The 16,776-nt window shown below is 39.6% G+C and overlaps 1 protein-coding gene across 2 annotated transcripts; it reads right to left on the bottom strand.

Moving 5' to 3' along the window:
• Nucleotides 1-215: 215 nt before the first annotated feature.
• On the bottom strand, nucleotides 216-15,740 carry SLITRK6 (SLIT and NTRK like family member 6). 2 transcript variants are annotated; one of them, XM_083362011.1, is made up of 2 exons: nucleotides 15,116-15,740; nucleotides 216-4,529 (listed from the first exon to the last, which is right to left on the bottom strand). In XM_083362011.1, exon 2 carries the CDS (start codon nucleotides 4,511-4,513, stop codon nucleotides 1,991-1,993), a length of 2,523 nt encoding a protein of 840 aa, XP_083218137.1. In that variant the 5' UTR covers nucleotides 4,514-4,529; nucleotides 15,116-15,740; the 3' UTR covers nucleotides 216-1,990. The 2 variants fall into 2 exon arrangements, with proteins under 2 accessions (XP_083218137.1, XP_083218136.1); XM_083362010.1 differs by lacking the exon at nucleotides 15,116-15,740 and adding an exon at nucleotides 14,719-14,881.
• Nucleotides 15,741-16,776: the final 1,036 nt, after the last annotated feature.

Raw genomic sequence — 16,776 nt, 5'->3', positions numbered from 1 at the left:
CATTTTGGCACTTTTTCAATCATACACTGGTATTTAACTGCCGTCTTGCTCCCCAGAACAAGAAACGTCTGTATGCATGGCAATGGAGAGAAGCCTCCAATCTGATTTCAGAATGGATCTGAACTCATGCATGCAGAGCTTGCTTTAAAAAGAGAGAGAGAAAATTAAAAAGGGAGTCTTAATACAAAGAAGCATTTTTTTAAAAAAAATCCCTTTATTGTCAGTTTTATTTATCATGATTAAGTTCTTTGATTTGCTTGAAAGGCACCCAAGAATAATAATTGTAACTTCAAACATAAAAGATACAAAATGTACAGAATAAATAATACAAATAATTCTAACTAAACTTTATAGTAAAATAAATTTGTCCTGCTTCTTGTCTCCTTAATTCCAAACATAATTTTAGTGCTATGTTCCATTGATTTCAACAGATTTGCTGTGCTGCTTACTCACTCCCTCTCTCTCTCTCTCTCTCTCTCCCCCCCCCCCCTCTCTCTCTCTCTCACACACACACACACACACAAACAAATCCAAATTGTGAGTGCAGCAAATCTGTGTTTGGAAACACAGTGACAGAGTTGTGAAATAGTCAGAATTGGATCGAACAATTTTCTTCTTCTCAGAAACAAAGTTAGGATTGTAGATTAGATCATATTATATGTGAGCTGTGTTTACATGTGAGATCAAGTATGACAAAGAACACCATTGCATTTAAACTTGATCACAATTCTATACACACACCAAGCTGTGGAGTTCTACGGGACTTGCTAACCTTTACATGGTTAGCCACTGACGTCTATGTATGCAAAATTAGCATACCCATACAAATGTGGCAAAAGCACGTATCTCTGATATATATGCTAAGGATGTATCCATACAATTTCAATAACTAATTTTCAACGCAACTTCTTCGGTTTGTGACTTTTCTTTATTTTACATGCCTACCTTGTTTAAACCAGACCTGTTTGGGGTGGGGGGGAAGGGCTGAGAAATGACCTTTTGCCATGTCATTATGGCAAAGACAGTGTGTTTACAGCCAGAAACAAGTTCTGATGGCTTATTTCTTGTCTGACTTGCAGTCTGAAATTTACTGGCCACAGCAAAGTGATGTTATCATAGGAGCCAATCATATAAATACAATAAAAATAAAAATTGGGTGCATCAGTATACTAATATATTTACATTAAATTCTCAGTAGCGTTTCAAACTTCCCAAGTACAAGTGTCAATCCAATGTTGCACAGGAGTCTATAGCAGCATTATACTGAAGATTGTCCGAAAATGTGATTAAAAATGCCATAGAGGGAAAGTAACAAAAGGTTTCCATTATACCCTTTAAATTCCTGCCTAACATACCACTTTCCCTTTCCATCCTTTTTTTTTTTTGATAAACAACATTCCAAATTGAAGGTTCCTAAATACTGCAGTCCTTGGAAGCTCACAAATGTTTTTTTTTTCTTTTGAAACAAAAACATACAGTTCCCTTTATAATTACTACGCATTATTGCCATGTACAATTTGTTCATATACATGGACTCATCCATAACTCATGTTCCCTACTTTCTAGTAGCTGGCTAAGTCGATCCTCATAGGTTTTTAATTAAATATTGCATCCATGGGAAAAAATAAGAAGGGAACTGAGAAAAACAAATGCTTTAAATGTCTGCTTAGCAAAATCAACAATTAAAAAAGAAACCTTAGGGACTGCAATACACACCTAGAGGAATATGGCCCAGCAAACTGAATTTCCTCCCAGAATCCAGTTGTACAGAGTTCACATTTAATATTGGGGATAAGAGATACATAGCCTGAAAACTTTCCCATGGCTTCACACAGTTATCCCTGAGAGCTTCTTTTTCACTCAGATTACTGCTGTGCTTAAAGTTCTGATTGGTGACACGTTATTATAAGGCACTTTTATTTACAAAGTTCCAAATGTAAGACAAACCTAAGAGTTTCTGATTCAAAGCCTTCAAAGGTGGTGCTTTGTTTCATGTGTGCTGTTCCAAAACCTCCAAGTAGTCAGGTTCAGCATGCAGGTTGGCCTTGAGCTCAAAATATTCATTTTTAGTCTGTTCTAGTAAAACTTTTCTTGGCCGGGAGAGCATAAGTGTCTCCATCAGCTTTAGTTCTTCATGAGCTCTTGGATAATGTACTTCCATCTCAGGATGTAGCTGAGCAATGCTTTTCCGAAGATATTCCGTTATCCCCAATTGTTGGAGTTCTCGCTCCTTCTCAAGAATATTCCTATACAACGAGCTTGCATCCTGGAAGGACAGAAAATCAGCTGATTGGTCTGTAGCTTTGTACTTGACATTTGGACCACCAGTGAGAGGAGAGGAGTGTTCCCTTTCTAAGAGACTTCGCCGAAGGTGTTTGGAATCATTCCCCTCCTTATCATTCCTTTCATCTCGATCTGCAAATTTGGAGTTGAAAGATGGGCTTTGATAAACTTGGACTATGGGGCTGACCATGCGCTGTTCATACAAAGTTGAAGCTGGCCGTTCAGTGGTATGGTGTGTGGTTTTATGACCATACATGCTATATTGAAGCTGAACTGGATTGTTGTCCCGTACCTGCTCTTCCATTTGTTTCTTTTTGTGCCGCCTCCGCCGATGTAGAACAAGAACAACAATGCCAGCTGCACAAAAAATCATTGTTATAAACACAATCAAGAGCCCCAGGATTAAAACAGAGAGAGGGATAACGTCGGTGAGTGATCTCAGAATAGTGTCTGCTGTACTGGTGGTAGTTGGTGATGTTGTGATGATTAGGAAGCTAGGATGAGTTGGGATAGCTGGACTGTTCATTAAAGTGGGACATAACATATCACTGTTCAGAGATTTCAGTTCCTTTTTAGCTAGATGTCTTGGAGAAGTACAGAGAATTTCTCCCATCATTGTATTCCTATTCAGTTTTTGTATCCATTGTTGTAGCCCTACTGAATCACAAGTGCAGTCCCAGGGGTTGTCTTCCAGTTCAATTTGTACTAGTAGATCTAGATCATCTAAGACATTTTTTATGGGCAATTGGGTAAACTGGTTGGTTTTCAAATTCAGCCTGGCTAGCGGAACTCCAGAAAAGATATGAGATGGTAAAGTTTGGAGGAGATTATTATTTAGGTATAGGACCTTAAGTTTTGGCATTGGACTAAAAGTACCAGGTAAAATCTCCTTGATGGCATTATATTCAAGGTACAAATACTCAAGGCGTTGCAGGCCTAAAAACAAATTCCGACTTAGTTTAGTGAGATGGTTGCCATTGAGATATAATTTTTGCAATTCAGTGAGATTTATAAAGGATCCTGCTTCTAACATTTCAATGCGATTGTTTCCCAAATGAAGCATTTCTAGACTGTCATAACCCACAAGATCTGATTTCATTAATGTTTGGATTATATTTCCTGCAAGAATCAACTTTATAGGATTGGGAGGAGGAGAACCTAAATCTGACAAGCTTTCAATGTTTTGTTCCTGACACTGCATCAATATCCCTGAAAGGATATTGCTTGTGCACTGACAAGGTATAGGACAATATACTCCAGGAAGCAGAGTAGCTGGTTTTGTAACATGAGGTGTTAAACTGGATTCCTTCGTGGGAGTTTTAAAAATAGGTATCACTTTGGTTGAGGAATGACTATCGCTTATTGATGTTGTAATCACCAAAGGCAATGACCCTGATGGAGAATCAAGGTCATTTGGGGGTGGAGTTGGACAGAGCGATTCTGTTTTTAATCTGCTTAATATGTTACCTTTCAAAATGGGAGGGTTGTGGCACACAACATCCCCTATTATGGACTGAGGAGGCATGTTTTCTAACCAACTCTTTAACTCCAGTAGGTCACAATTACAGATCCATTTGTTGTCTTCTAGCTGGAGGTCTAGAATTCGGCCAATGTGTTCTAAAAAACCAACATAAGGCAATGTTTGCAGTTGGTTCCCTCGAAGATCCAGGTGAGTTAATGGAACAAAGCGAAAGACATTGGGAGGAAGAAATTCAATGGCATTGTCATTTAAAATAAGCACCTTAAGCCTGTTGAGTTTGCTGAAGGCACTTGATTCAATTATTGTGATGAAATTGTTATCTGCTTGAAGGAATTCCAGGCTTTCTAGCCCATGGAAAGTGTCTTCCTTAAGTATTTCTAAATAATTGTGGTTGATATGGAGTTGTTTAAGGTGACTTAGCCCATTAAATGCCCCTGGTTCAATGTCCACAATATAGTTAAATCCAAGATGCAATGTGACAGCATTGATAAAGCTGGCAAAATCATTGACCTGTAGCATAGTCAAACTGTTGTTTAAAAGACTAAGTTGGAAAGGCCGGGATGGTGGAACATGTACTTGAGATATCTCCTTGATGCCTCTTTCTTCACAGTTTATGATTAAGATGCTGTCTTTTTCTTCACAAAAACACAAGTTTTCACAAGAGCCAATAGTCGAAGAGGATGCTAGTTCAGAATATAGCACATCACAAGCAATCCCCATTAAACTTAATGCGATTATCCAGAGCTTCATGGTAATCCAACAGCGTCTGCAAAGTACAATAAATTAAACACATTTTAGTGTTTCCTTCAACTTTGGTGGGGGAAAAAAACTATTAGTATGTTTTAGTATACAATAAACCAGCTGCTTAAAAAAGTCACTCTAATCCACTGAAATATTACAGTAATTGTCTAGTCTAAAAACTGAGAACTATTGGGTCACGCACTGCTTCTAATTTCCAAGATAATTTAGTTTATCCTTGAAAGAGAGAAAGGTTGTGCTAGAACTGTGGCTTACTCCACCTTGGGGAAGTCACTTTCTTCTCTTGAACTGAGGTAATGGCTCTTCACCCAATCATTCTAAGAGGCTTGGAGGTTTAATACTTTGCAGTACAAAAGGCTGGACCCACACCCACACTCCAAATAAAATCTCCAGTCCATCTTTCTCTGAAATAACAACCCAGAACCTAGCATCAATATCTAAGATGACATAGGCCTGATGCATGTCAAAGTAACATATTTGTTTTATGTCTTTGAAAAATAATGTGATAATTTATAGGAAAGAAAGGGCCAGCTAATTTATACATTCACACTTATATATATATATATACATTATTTTAAGAAAGAAGAAGAAAAAACAAATTCCGCTGTATTCCCATAATCATGATGGTGTGTTGATTCTTATAGGAAAAGTAATCTTGAGGCTGTCTTCAGGTTTATGGTTTTAATTTTCTGAAAGCAGAGGAGACCAAAAAAATGACACAGTGATCAGATCCATATTTTATTCATGCTCCATCACTGGTATAGCCTACCCTTCTGTACTTTTCCAGCAATGCAATGGGTGGGATAATCTACTACCCACTTCCAGCTCACTATAAAGGTTTCTCTTATCTGTGTTTTGAAATGCTGCTTCAAAGGGCCTGCTTTCCATCCTGGGCTATGTTAAATTCTTCCAAGTGATTGGTTCCCTATGCTTCATTCCAGATTAATGTCCTCTCCAGCTCAAATTAGACCCAGCACATGACATATCTGCTCCCATGGTTGTTGGTGACTGTCATGTATGGCATTTCATTGAGGCTACTAGGATGCTATGTTCAGAGCTGGTCAGTTTTTGCTTTTCTTAGTTGATCTAATAATAGTTTATAAGAGTCATAGAATCCAGTCAGGTCTCCTGGGCACCAGGTATTCCCTATCTCTTTTGCTAGTATACATCTGTTTACCTTTTCAATTTCTACCTGCCTGTATACTAACCTAAGGATCAGCATACAAAGGAATGAAGCTACAAAGTCCACATTTTATTAAGTTAACCATCACTTTTTTTGCTTCCACGATGTTTTTTTACAGACCATAGTAAAACAAATTAGTAAGGGGCCATGTTCCCTTTATTTTAATCAATATAGTATCAATGTAGCAGGGTAAAATACAGCACAGTGGTGGGGAGCCAGGATCTTCATTAGTGTCAAGTGGGAGAATGTGAGAAGGGGGCATAAAAGTATCCAGCTGCGCAGACATCTGGGGAAAGAAAAGAAATTACCACTAAAAGGAATAAGCAGGAGATGGTAAATGTGATTGGGCTGGAGTGCAGCCAGTGAGACTTGCCTTCCCTACGACATTCAGAAGGGAAGAAACTGAACGACCAGTCCAAGACAGTGGTGATTATAGCCTGGATTAAATACCAAGCACACCTCACTGTAATATCAGTTCAATTAGGACCAGGATAAGATACAAGAAGGGACGCGGTGGCTCAGTGGGTTAGGACGCTGAGCTTGTCGATCAGAAGATCGGCAGTTTGGCGGGTTGAATCCCGAGTGCCGCGTAGCAGAGTGAGCGCCTGTTACTCGTCCCAGCTTCTGCCAACCTAGCAGTTCGAAAGCATGTAAAAATGCAAGTAGAAAAATAGGGACCACTATGGTGGGAAGGTAACAGCATTCCGTGCGCCTTTGGCGTCCAGTCATGCAGGCCACATGACCACGGAGACGTCCTCGGACAAGCGCTGGCTCTTCAGCTTTGAAACGGAGATGAGCACTGGTCCCTAGAGTTGGAAACGACTAGCACACATGTGTGGGGGAACCTTTACCTTTACCTTTAAGATACAAGAACAGCTGGAGCAGCATGGAACATAAGCAGCTGAGATTGTCATGCAGAATTACCCAATGACTTCAGCAACAGATCCGAAGTGCTTGGATTTCATAGAGAAAATGAGGGGGCTGGCTTGGATTTTACTGAATTAATTAATTAGTTAATTTCCCCATCTTCATTATTTTTTATAAATAACTCAAGATGAAGAACATACCTAATAATCCTTCCTTCTCCTATTTTTCCCTTAACAACAACTAGCTCAAAGTTACCCAGTTGTCTTTCATGTCTAAGAAGAGACTAAAACTCACAGTCCCCTGGTTTCTAGGTCAGCAGCTTAACCATTATACCAAACTGCTTGTAATGTGATTTTTAGAGGTGCTTCAGGGATTCACAAAAATGAAGTTAGAGAACCTAGTGTGACTCTTGGGTGGCAGATTGATCATCTGTGATTTAAATAACTTTAAATTTGAGGTTACACATACTCAGAGTAAAGAATAACTATGGGGAAGAAAGAACTCAAAGATAGTGGTGGTGGTGATGATGATAATGATGATGATGATGACGATGAAAATAAATAAATAAATAAATAAATAAATAAATAAATAAATAAATAAAAAGTTGATAGGGACCTTGGAGGTCATCTAGTCCAACCCCCTGCTCAGACAGGAAACTCTATACCATTTCAGACAAATGGCTATCCAGTCTCTTCTTAAAAATTTCCAGTGTTGGAGCATTCACAGCTTCTGGAGGTAAGTTGTTCCACTGATTATTTATTTGAACTGTCAGGAAATTTCTCTTTAGTTCTAGATTGCTTCTCTCTTTGGTTAGTTTCCATCCATTGCTTCTTGTCCTGCTTTCAGGTGCTTTGGAGAATAGGTTGACCCCCTCTTCTTTGTGGCAACCCCTGAGATATTGGAACACTGCTATCATGTCCCCCCCTCATCCTTCTCTTCATTAAACTAGACATACCCAATCCCAGCAACCATTCCTTATATGTTTTAGCCTCCAGTTCCCTCATCAACTTTGTTGCTCTTCTCTGTACTCTTTCTAGAGTTTCAACATCTTATTTACATCATGGTGACCAAAACTGGATGCAGCATTCCAAGTGTGGCCTTACCAAGGCATTGTAAAGTGGTATTCACACTTCACGTGATCTTGACTCTATCCCTCTGTTAATGCAGCCTAGCACAGTGTTGGTTGTTTTGGCAGCTGCCCGCACACTGCTGGTTCATATTTAAGTGATTGTCCACTAGGACTCCAAGATCTCTCTCACAGTTGTTACTATTGAGCAAGGTACCACCTATACTATACCTGTGCATTTGTTTTTTCTTGACTAAATGTAGAACCTTATTTTTTCACCATTGAATTTCATTTTGTTACACTTCTATATGCCTTTTTTTGAAGGCATATAGAGGGCCTCCTCAGGGTGCCACGGGTCAAAGAATGCCGACTGGTGGCCCCCAGGGGGAGGGCGTTCTCTGTGGGTGCACCGGATTTATGGAACCATCTTCCGGTTGAGCTCCGGATGGCGCCCGATCTCCGCTCCTTCCGGCGCGATCTTAAAACCCATCTCTTTAAACAAGCTGGCCTGGCCTGATGGGACGGGGTGGGATTTTTATAAATGAACTTTAATTTTAAATTTGTATTAATTTTGGGCATTGTTTAATCATGTTTTAATAATTTTAATTTTTGTATCTAGTTTTTATGTATTGCCCTGTTCACCGCCCTGAGTCCCCTGGGAGAAGGGCGGTATATAAATTAAATTAATAAATAAAATAAATAAATAATAAAATCCTTCCTTAGTATTGTGAGTATATTCTAAGCCACTAGGACAGACATGTCAAACTCATGGTGTCACATGATGTCACACAACGTACCGGAACATTTGCCATTGCCGAAAATGGGGTAGACATGGCTTCCGCATGACGCATCCGGCCCATGGGCCAGCAGTTTGACACCCCTGCACTATGAGATCAAGCTAAGAAACCCTTCACCTGTCCTTTGTGTAATAAAAGAAAGTTATTCTCACCATTAAGAAACAATAACAGGGCTTGCTACCTATAAAATGCTGACTTACATACTCAAGGTTAGGGTATTGGTATAAACAGGAAGAAGGATAAGGACACTGTCCCAAAGAATATCATCCATGAGAATGATTATATAAAATTTAGCAACAGTATACATTCAAAGGTGTAGTAGAAAAGTTGAGGCAAAGAAGAAACAACAACCAAAATAAAACAAAAACTGGAGAGAAAAATACTTATAAAGGAGAATATTTGTAGCTCAGAGTTGAAATGAGGGAGCCACGGTGCTTGGTTGTTTTCTTGCAGAAGTTTCATTACTCGACCTATGTTACCTAGTTTGGGAAATGAGAGCACCGAGGATCGCTCAGAAAAATAATTCTAAATAAAATGTTGATTTTGTCCTCCTTCAAAGCAACATTTTTACTGTTACTATTCTTTCAGGCATCTCTTTGACATAACATGCAAAGGAAGGAAGGAAGGAAGGAAGGAAGGAAGGAAGGAAGGAAGGAAGGAAGGAAGGAAGGAAGGAAGGAAGGAAGGAAGGAAGGAAGGAAGGAAGGAAGATCTAGGGGCAAGAAGATTCCACTTGACTGTTTACTAGCATAGCCTCATATTTCTATGAGCAGTATTGGAAGAAAATCTATTTATTGCTTTTCTGGTAAAAAAAATGTGTTATCCATCAAGTATTGAGTAGAAATATGGTCTGTCTAGATTTCCTGCTACAGATGATTGAAGAAAACAAAGACAAAAATTAGATAACTTAATTTAAAGAACTAGTTATATGTACATGGCATCATTTAGTCATTGTGCTTCATTCTGCAACTATAGGAAGTGTTTACTCTATAGCAAGCAATGCTAATTAGAGCTCCTTGCTATATTATCCTGATTATTTAAAACCAGGACCTCCAAAAGGCAAAAAGGTGCAAACATCAATATATTCCATAGCACTATTTTATAGGCCTATATGTCTCAAGTGAAATGGAATATATGTCTTGGTAAGCCTAAATTGAATTATATATATATATATATATATATTTCATCCAAATTATATCATTTGCAGAGTTCAGGACTGAGAATAAATTCTTTTGTAATGAAGTTGCTACCAAGAGTGTGTGTGTGTGTGGGGGGGAAACCACGGGTTACAGAAGCATAAGAAAACCTCTATGTGGGAGGTAACCTAAGGGCTAAATGCATGTTCTATATATGTGGGGATAATAGCTCAAGAAGGACAGGACATGTTTAGTATTGATAGACTGTTGAGTATATTGACAACCAAATTGAAGGGAAAGGAAAGATGAACCTGCCAAATTGACTGTGAAGGGGCTCTTAATGAGAAAAGTATGATCAAAGCAGTCCCAGCTCCAAATACCACCAAACAAAGGTTGCAAACTGTAAAAAGATAGAGAAGGGAAGCAGAGGATAAGGCACATATATTAAAATTAAAGAGAAATGTTTGGATAAGGAGGGACATGCTTTGTGATTAAAAATAAACAACCATCAGGCCACTAAGAAACCATTTTAAAAAAAATATCTTGGATAGCAACGAGAATTATCCATGGAAATCAATGGAGAAACCAATGATTGTGATGTAGATGGTGTTGTGGGCTCCCCAGCATGTCCAGTCTGTGGTGGAATCTCCACCTAGTTTGGAGGAAGGAGCTGACAGGTCAATTTTAGAGTTTTTGCACTGCAGAAAGCAGCACTAATCTGATCTCCCCCAGAATACTTGAACCCTTATCTGATCATTCCCAAGAAAATACAATCAGTCTGGCAGAGTTTTTGTAACATAGATCACTAGACTTAAAGCTTCTGTTTCAGACTTTTTACAAATGGTTCCTCTTTGCTTTCAACTGACACAGGCCATCATATTCTCCCTGAACACCAAAAACTGGCTTGTGTACTTCTGTGTACCTTTACTTAATGGGAAACATATTTCAAACAGCTCTATTGAAGTAAGTTCAATAAGAAATGATTTTTTTTCTTAATAATTCATATTTGAAGGAAATAGTTACGGCAGCCTTGCAGTGGTTCAAAATGCATGCTACATATCAGTCTCCCAGTTGGTTATATTAAACTCTAGACCAGAGATCCCCATTCTTTTGGGCACCAGGGACCGGTGCCATGGAGAAAGGTTTTTTTCATGGACCAGAGGGGTTGTGATTTTGAATACTGCCTGCATCTCAAGGATGGAGCTTTGCTTGTTTGTGTGGCCCGCTTGCTAGCATGCTGCAAACAAGTGCTGATCCAGAGACCGGGGGTTGACACAGGAGTCAGTTTGGTGTAGTGGTTAAGACATCAGGCTAGAAACCGGAGACCCTGAGTTCCACTCTCTCCTTAAGCACAAAGACATCTGGGTGAACCTTGGGCCATTCCTCTTTCTCAGCCCTAGTAATCAAGTAATGGCAAATCCATCTTCTCAAGAAAACTGCAGGATCTTATCCAGGGGGCTCACCAGCAGGAGTCAACACTTACCCAGAGACACAAATACTTTTTCTAGACATATTTCATCTCCTTCTTAGGTTGGAGGCTAGATTGATATATATTAAATTTGGGCTGATAGTTTGGGCTGATACAGGCAAAAGATTTTGCCCATATATATAATACTATCTACTTTTTTTCTATTTTGATGCTGGAGGTTGGTCTTCAAGCAGGTATTACAAATGGTAATATAGGTTTTGTTTGTTTGTTTGTTTTATCCCAAATACAAAGAGACAGTGAAGAAAGAGAGAGAGAGAGAGAGAGAGAGAGAGAGAGAGAGAGAGAGAAACAGATGCAGAGAGAATAACTAATAGTTGTACAACACAACCCACTTTTAATTTTGCAATTCAGCTGTAGAACTGAATTGCTTTGAATTCCCAGTCAAAAAATCCATCATGCACCTCAGGTTGCATCAATTTATTTAACTAGTCCCCATCATAGGTCAATGAACTACTGTATGCATACTATTGACTTGCAGGATGCCCTCGTAAAACTTTGAAAGTAAGATTAAAAAATGAAAAAAAAAATCTCTACGTCTACTATGACTAAAAATCTAAAGGAAGTAATAAAGAGTGAAAAATACAAAATAGACAGTAAAGAAACAGCCCTCTCTCAATAGAGGGGGAGGGATATGACAACATCTATCCTCAGTCTACAACACAGTCCTTTCAGCAGTTCCAAGAAGGCTCCATACCCATGTGCACCACTCAGGTGACCTTGAGGAGACAGATAAATCTCCAAGTGGCCTCAATGACTCTCTAAAAGAATGCAAATGACCAGCTGTCTGCAAGGAATATAAATCCTTCCATTCCCTACCAACCAGTCAGAGCTAAAGAAGTTTTTTTGGATAAGAAGCTAAACGTCTTCAAAGAAAAAAACCCAAAGAAAGTCCAGTTACCTCTTGAAAAAGTACCTTTGGGACAATCATGACTTGGATGACTGAGAATCTCCACAGACAAAAAAGAAACATGCAAAGGGACATGTGAAGATTGCCAACAGTGTCATTAACTCCAATCTACAGTCTACATGGGATGAAACTGCTGTGGTACTTTGGCTAATCTTATTTATAAGACCCTAGTTTCAGCCATGAAAATTAGCAAAAGATACATCTTCTTAAATTTACACTTTTAAATGTGAAGAATAATTCAGGGTTGCAAGCATTGCCTTTCTTTTATCTGAGCATCTCCCATTGTTTTGTAGCAGCAATGTATTAAGACAAATTTTCAAAGGGAAAAACTGCTAAGTTAGAAAAAAGATTACTTTGGACATGTTCATTCATTTATTTTGAGGCAAAGGGAGGTTTACTCTTTACTACAAAGCTAACAAAGCAAAGCTACTCTACTACAATAGTAAACAGTGTGCTTAAGACACTCTTTCTTGGAATAATTTCCAATGAATTCGGTGTGGATAACTACCAGGTTGTGACCACCTTCTGTTTGGAAAGTTGCTGTCAAAGTCAAAGAATCTAGTTTGTTAGAAGCCACTAAGAGTGACTGTCCATCTCATTTAAGAAAATGATTTGGTATGTAACTAGTTGGAAAGGAATGTTATGTGAAAATGTAATTGTTCATCTTTCAATTCACCAGAAGCACATGCCTGATCTCATAGGCTCACACATTTTATGTAAACATCACAAAATCTGTTGCAGTACATTAATTGAGTTTACTCAATCAAGATGATTTGCGGCAAATGTTTCATCCAGCTGCAATGAAGGTTATGGAAAGCCACACAACTAAACAGTGGTGGAGAAAGAGAAAATTAGCTTTAAGACTTTGGGGGCTTTCCAGAGGCATTTGGTTTGTTAGTCATGACAGGAGACAACATTCTAGATTGGATATATCCTATTTCAACTAAGATGCCTTTATGGTGTATATTGGCTGCAGTCTTCACACTTTTACTTCCAGTACGTTGTGTGAAATCTAATAGGTCTTCTGAATAAGCACCTATCATTAGACTGCTCATCTGAATTAACTTTGAAAGTTTGCTTTTAATTAATGTGGTTTTGTTTTGTTTCTTGCAGAAATTTTCTTCTTGAGGGTATATGGATAATTTAGCAAAACTAAACAGGTCTAAATTAAATTGGCTCTACAGTTATCAATGGCCCTCTCTGGGACATTTTAAACATCTGGAATACTTGGTGCCCTCTGAGCTCAGTTGTTTGCTTGCGGAAGTTTCATTACTCAACTACATAACATCAACAGTGTTAATGATAATGTTTCCTAGTTGGGTGATGGAACATCTGCAGGCAAAAAACCAAGCAGAGAGAGAACCAAGGACTCCACTGTTCCACATATATTCCTTTCTATTGGAATATTTTAGAGGCATCTTGATGGCCAAGCAGTACAAGTCTCAAGGAGATTAAGAGAGTTTATTCCTAGGTAAATATCTACAGTATTATAATTTCAGTTTTTCTAAATACATTTCTTAGTTTTCTAATCCTTTTTTTTAATTATTTTTGTTCACACAAGAATTTACACACATACAAATATATGATACTTTGTGAGATAAAGGAATATCTTGGTTTAATATCTCTAGACTATAAATAGTTCTGCTTGAGTCCCTTCCACCAACCCCACCATCTCAGATGATGAGCAGGACACCACATGCAAGTCCAGGCATTCAAGGTGTCTTGCTTCCCACCACCACTCCTAGAAACAAAGTATTCACTTGCAGTACCCAAGGTTTGCATTTGACACCCTAATTTAAACAATACTCTTAGCTGCATCAAAATCTTTGGCTCATTTCTTCGTGTATTATTTATCTCCTCTTTTGACAGGGAAAGAGAACATCATAAGCATGTTATGATATCCTTGAGTTGAATTAAGATAAGTAAATCAATTTGGGTTCCATGTTGCATTGAAGATCGCTTTGCATATGCATCTTGGAAAATGAAAGTTTTCCGTCCTCTTTCTTCCTCAAATGGAAAAAGCATTCCTCCCACATTAACTATTGCCATGCTTTCTTGAGCATTCTGCAATCCATAAGTCTTTTTTTTATTTTGCAGAGAAAAGGCTTAGAGCTTATGAAAAGCATAACTCAGGGGTTGTTTGTTTTAAATCTTTCTACTCTTTGAGTTCACCCCAGTCTTCCAGAGCTACTGGTAATACAACTGTCCGTGAAATAAGCGTGTGGCATGCAATTGTTTCTCTTTAATACTTTTCCCTCACCAGCCATAGATCTTTGTAACCATCACAGTAGCTAACCTCATATTATAAATGTACCGAGCAGAAGGCATGCCAAGTGACATCAATTAATTTAATTAAGGTTGCAGGTTACAGAAACGTGACTCATAACTGGCTGATTGGTATTTTAATTGAAGCAATCCGTCCCCAAATTGCCTGAAATAAGCGGTTCCATTTCAAGCCTGAAAGGAGAGGAAACCGCGTTTGGAGGGAAATCTAGTGATCAGGAGTCCCCTGGAGTCGATTTTGCACAAACGTTGCACCTCCAGCCACATCCCTCTTCGCGCGAAGGGCGAATAAACCCACCTGTCCCCAAACAACGAGAAAACAAAACCTTCCCAAGATCATCAAATTAGCTCCAAAGCCAGATTCTCCTCTAGGTTCCCTTAGAGACCGAGGGAGGTCGTGATTCCAATCCAGCAGATCCCCACGACGGAGCCCAAAGTTTCGCCTAACAAACGGTCGTTTGAATCTACCTCGCAAGTCCCGCGTTCATCTGCCCAGCTCTTCAGCTAACCGGAGCCGACCGTAGGATTTCTTTTCAAACTCTCCCTTTGCCACCAGCGTCATCCCATTCCAAGGTTAAATGGATTCCTTTAAATGCTCCGGCACTTCTTCATCCATGCAAGACAACCCCCCCCCCCAACACACACACACACACTTCAAACGAGGGACCCCCGAAGACCTCGCTCTGCAAAGGTTGGTTCTGCTCTGAGTTACCAAGCCAGGAATAAGCTCGGGCTGGGGAGAGGGGGAGTGGGAGGGGGGGAAGGAACAGGGATCCGTCCCTAAGGTGATCGTTTCAAAGCCCCCCCCCCGCTCCCCGAAACGTGGTTTTCTTAGTGAATCGCCGGAGAGCGAAGACGTCCTTACCTGCGCAGCAGCTACACCCACTGACAAAGTCGGTTATGGCACAGGATCAGCCCGTTCCGACCGAAATCGCTTCTCCAAGAAAGGCAGACTTGGCTTTTCCCTTCCCCTTTGGCTTCCGAGAAGGGCAAGTCCTAAGCGGGGCAGCTCTAGTCCCGGGAAGTGAAAATCCTCGGTCCTAAGGAGGCAACGCCGACCATCCCAGCGAGAGGAACTGGGGTGGGTGTGGATGGGGTGGGTGGGTGGGGGAGGAAGGGCAGCCACTACTAGACCATCCTGGAAACAGTTATCCCTTCGCCTCAATTAACATGCACAGCAGACTTCCCAGCTCGGCTGACTTTCTGCATGTCAGTTAACCGTTTGCGGGCTTTCGGGGTGCAGGGAATGCAAACGGGCGCGCTCAGCCGCTGAGCGCGGGCGGCTTTTTTTTTTCCTTCACTCCCCCTCCCCTTTTTTTCTCTCTCTTTTTTAAATGATCCAAGCGGCGGCGATGCACCCACTCCTCCTTCCTCTTTCCCTCTGGTCTTTCTCGTTAGCTCGGTTTGTTGTTAGTCAGCTTGCCAGAGGCCAGGGGGTAGGCGCAAATAAGAAAGACTTCTCTCGCCTTTTGACTCAGCCTTGCCTTTAAGCCCTTCCCCACATCGCAGGGTTTGAATCTGCCAGGGATATTGCATACAAGCTGCAGCTCCACCTTAGGGAAAACTCAAGCCCTCCTCCTCTTCCTCCTTCCAATTATTTCTCCTCCTTATTTGCTTACCCCTGCCCTCTTTCCCAACCAAAACACATCCCAACTGAACACCTTGGAGCTCCTTTTTTGTTTTTACTCCTGAAAGTAAAATAAATAATGATAATAATAATGATAATGATAATAATAATAATGATGATGATGATGATAATGATAATAATAATAATAATAATAATAATAATAATAATAATAATAATATAGTAATAGTAATAATAGTAATAATAATAGTAATAATAATAATAATAGTAATAGTAATGATAAAATAATAATAATAATAATAATAATAATAATAATAATAATAATAATAATAATAATAATAATAATAATAATAATAATAATAATATCTTAAGTCTGATTCACAAAGCAATGGAAGATATTCCTTTCTGGATGAAGGAAAGGAAATGCTTCTGGGTTATTTGTGTAGCCTGGTTGCTGCTCCATGTTGAAATCTTGCTCCTAAATTGGTTGCCAATGATCAAAGCACGGCCACCCAGCTCCCAGAGATGCTTATTCGGTCATTAATTACCTGTCAATTGAAAGGACGGTTTTGTTACAGTGTGTTAGGGAGGTCCCTGAGATGTGGTTTCCCATTTCCTTCCTTCAGACTGTTTTTTTTTTAAAAAAAATCCCATTTATATCCCACCCTTCTCTGAAGACTCAGGGCAGCTTACAATCTAAAGCACAATGTGCTTAGCAATAGCCTTCATTCTATGTATATGCCTGCTTATTAGGGCTTTCACACCCCCCCCAAGCAGCATTATTACAAAGTCAGCTTATTGCCCCCAACAATCTGGGTCCTCATTTTACCTACCTCGGAAGGATGGAAGGCTGAGTCAACCTTGAGCCTGGTGGGATGCGAACCTGCACTAATTGCAGGCAGCTGGTGTTACTTAAGGAGGCATTAGCCCACTGGTCCACC

The sequence above is a fragment of the Vipera ursinii genome (assembly GCF_947247035.1).
Source record: "Vipera ursinii genome assembly, chromosome: 4".
Taxonomy (NCBI): Eukaryota; Metazoa; Chordata; class Lepidosauria; order Squamata; family Viperidae; genus Vipera; species Vipera ursinii.
The sequence above is the reverse complement of the archived record's forward strand: the minus strand, read 5'-3'. Positions and strand labels throughout refer to the sequence as shown.

Bases quoted from the DNA above. Each gene is read 5' to 3' on its own strand.
- SLITRK6 (XM_083362010.1), bottom strand. From the start codon at position 14,738: ATGAACGCGGGACTTGCGAG. The intron at 4,530-14,718 runs GTAGATTCAAAC...TGTACTTTGCAG, and splicing joins ATGAACGCGGGACTTGCGAG to ACGCTGTTGGATTACCATGA.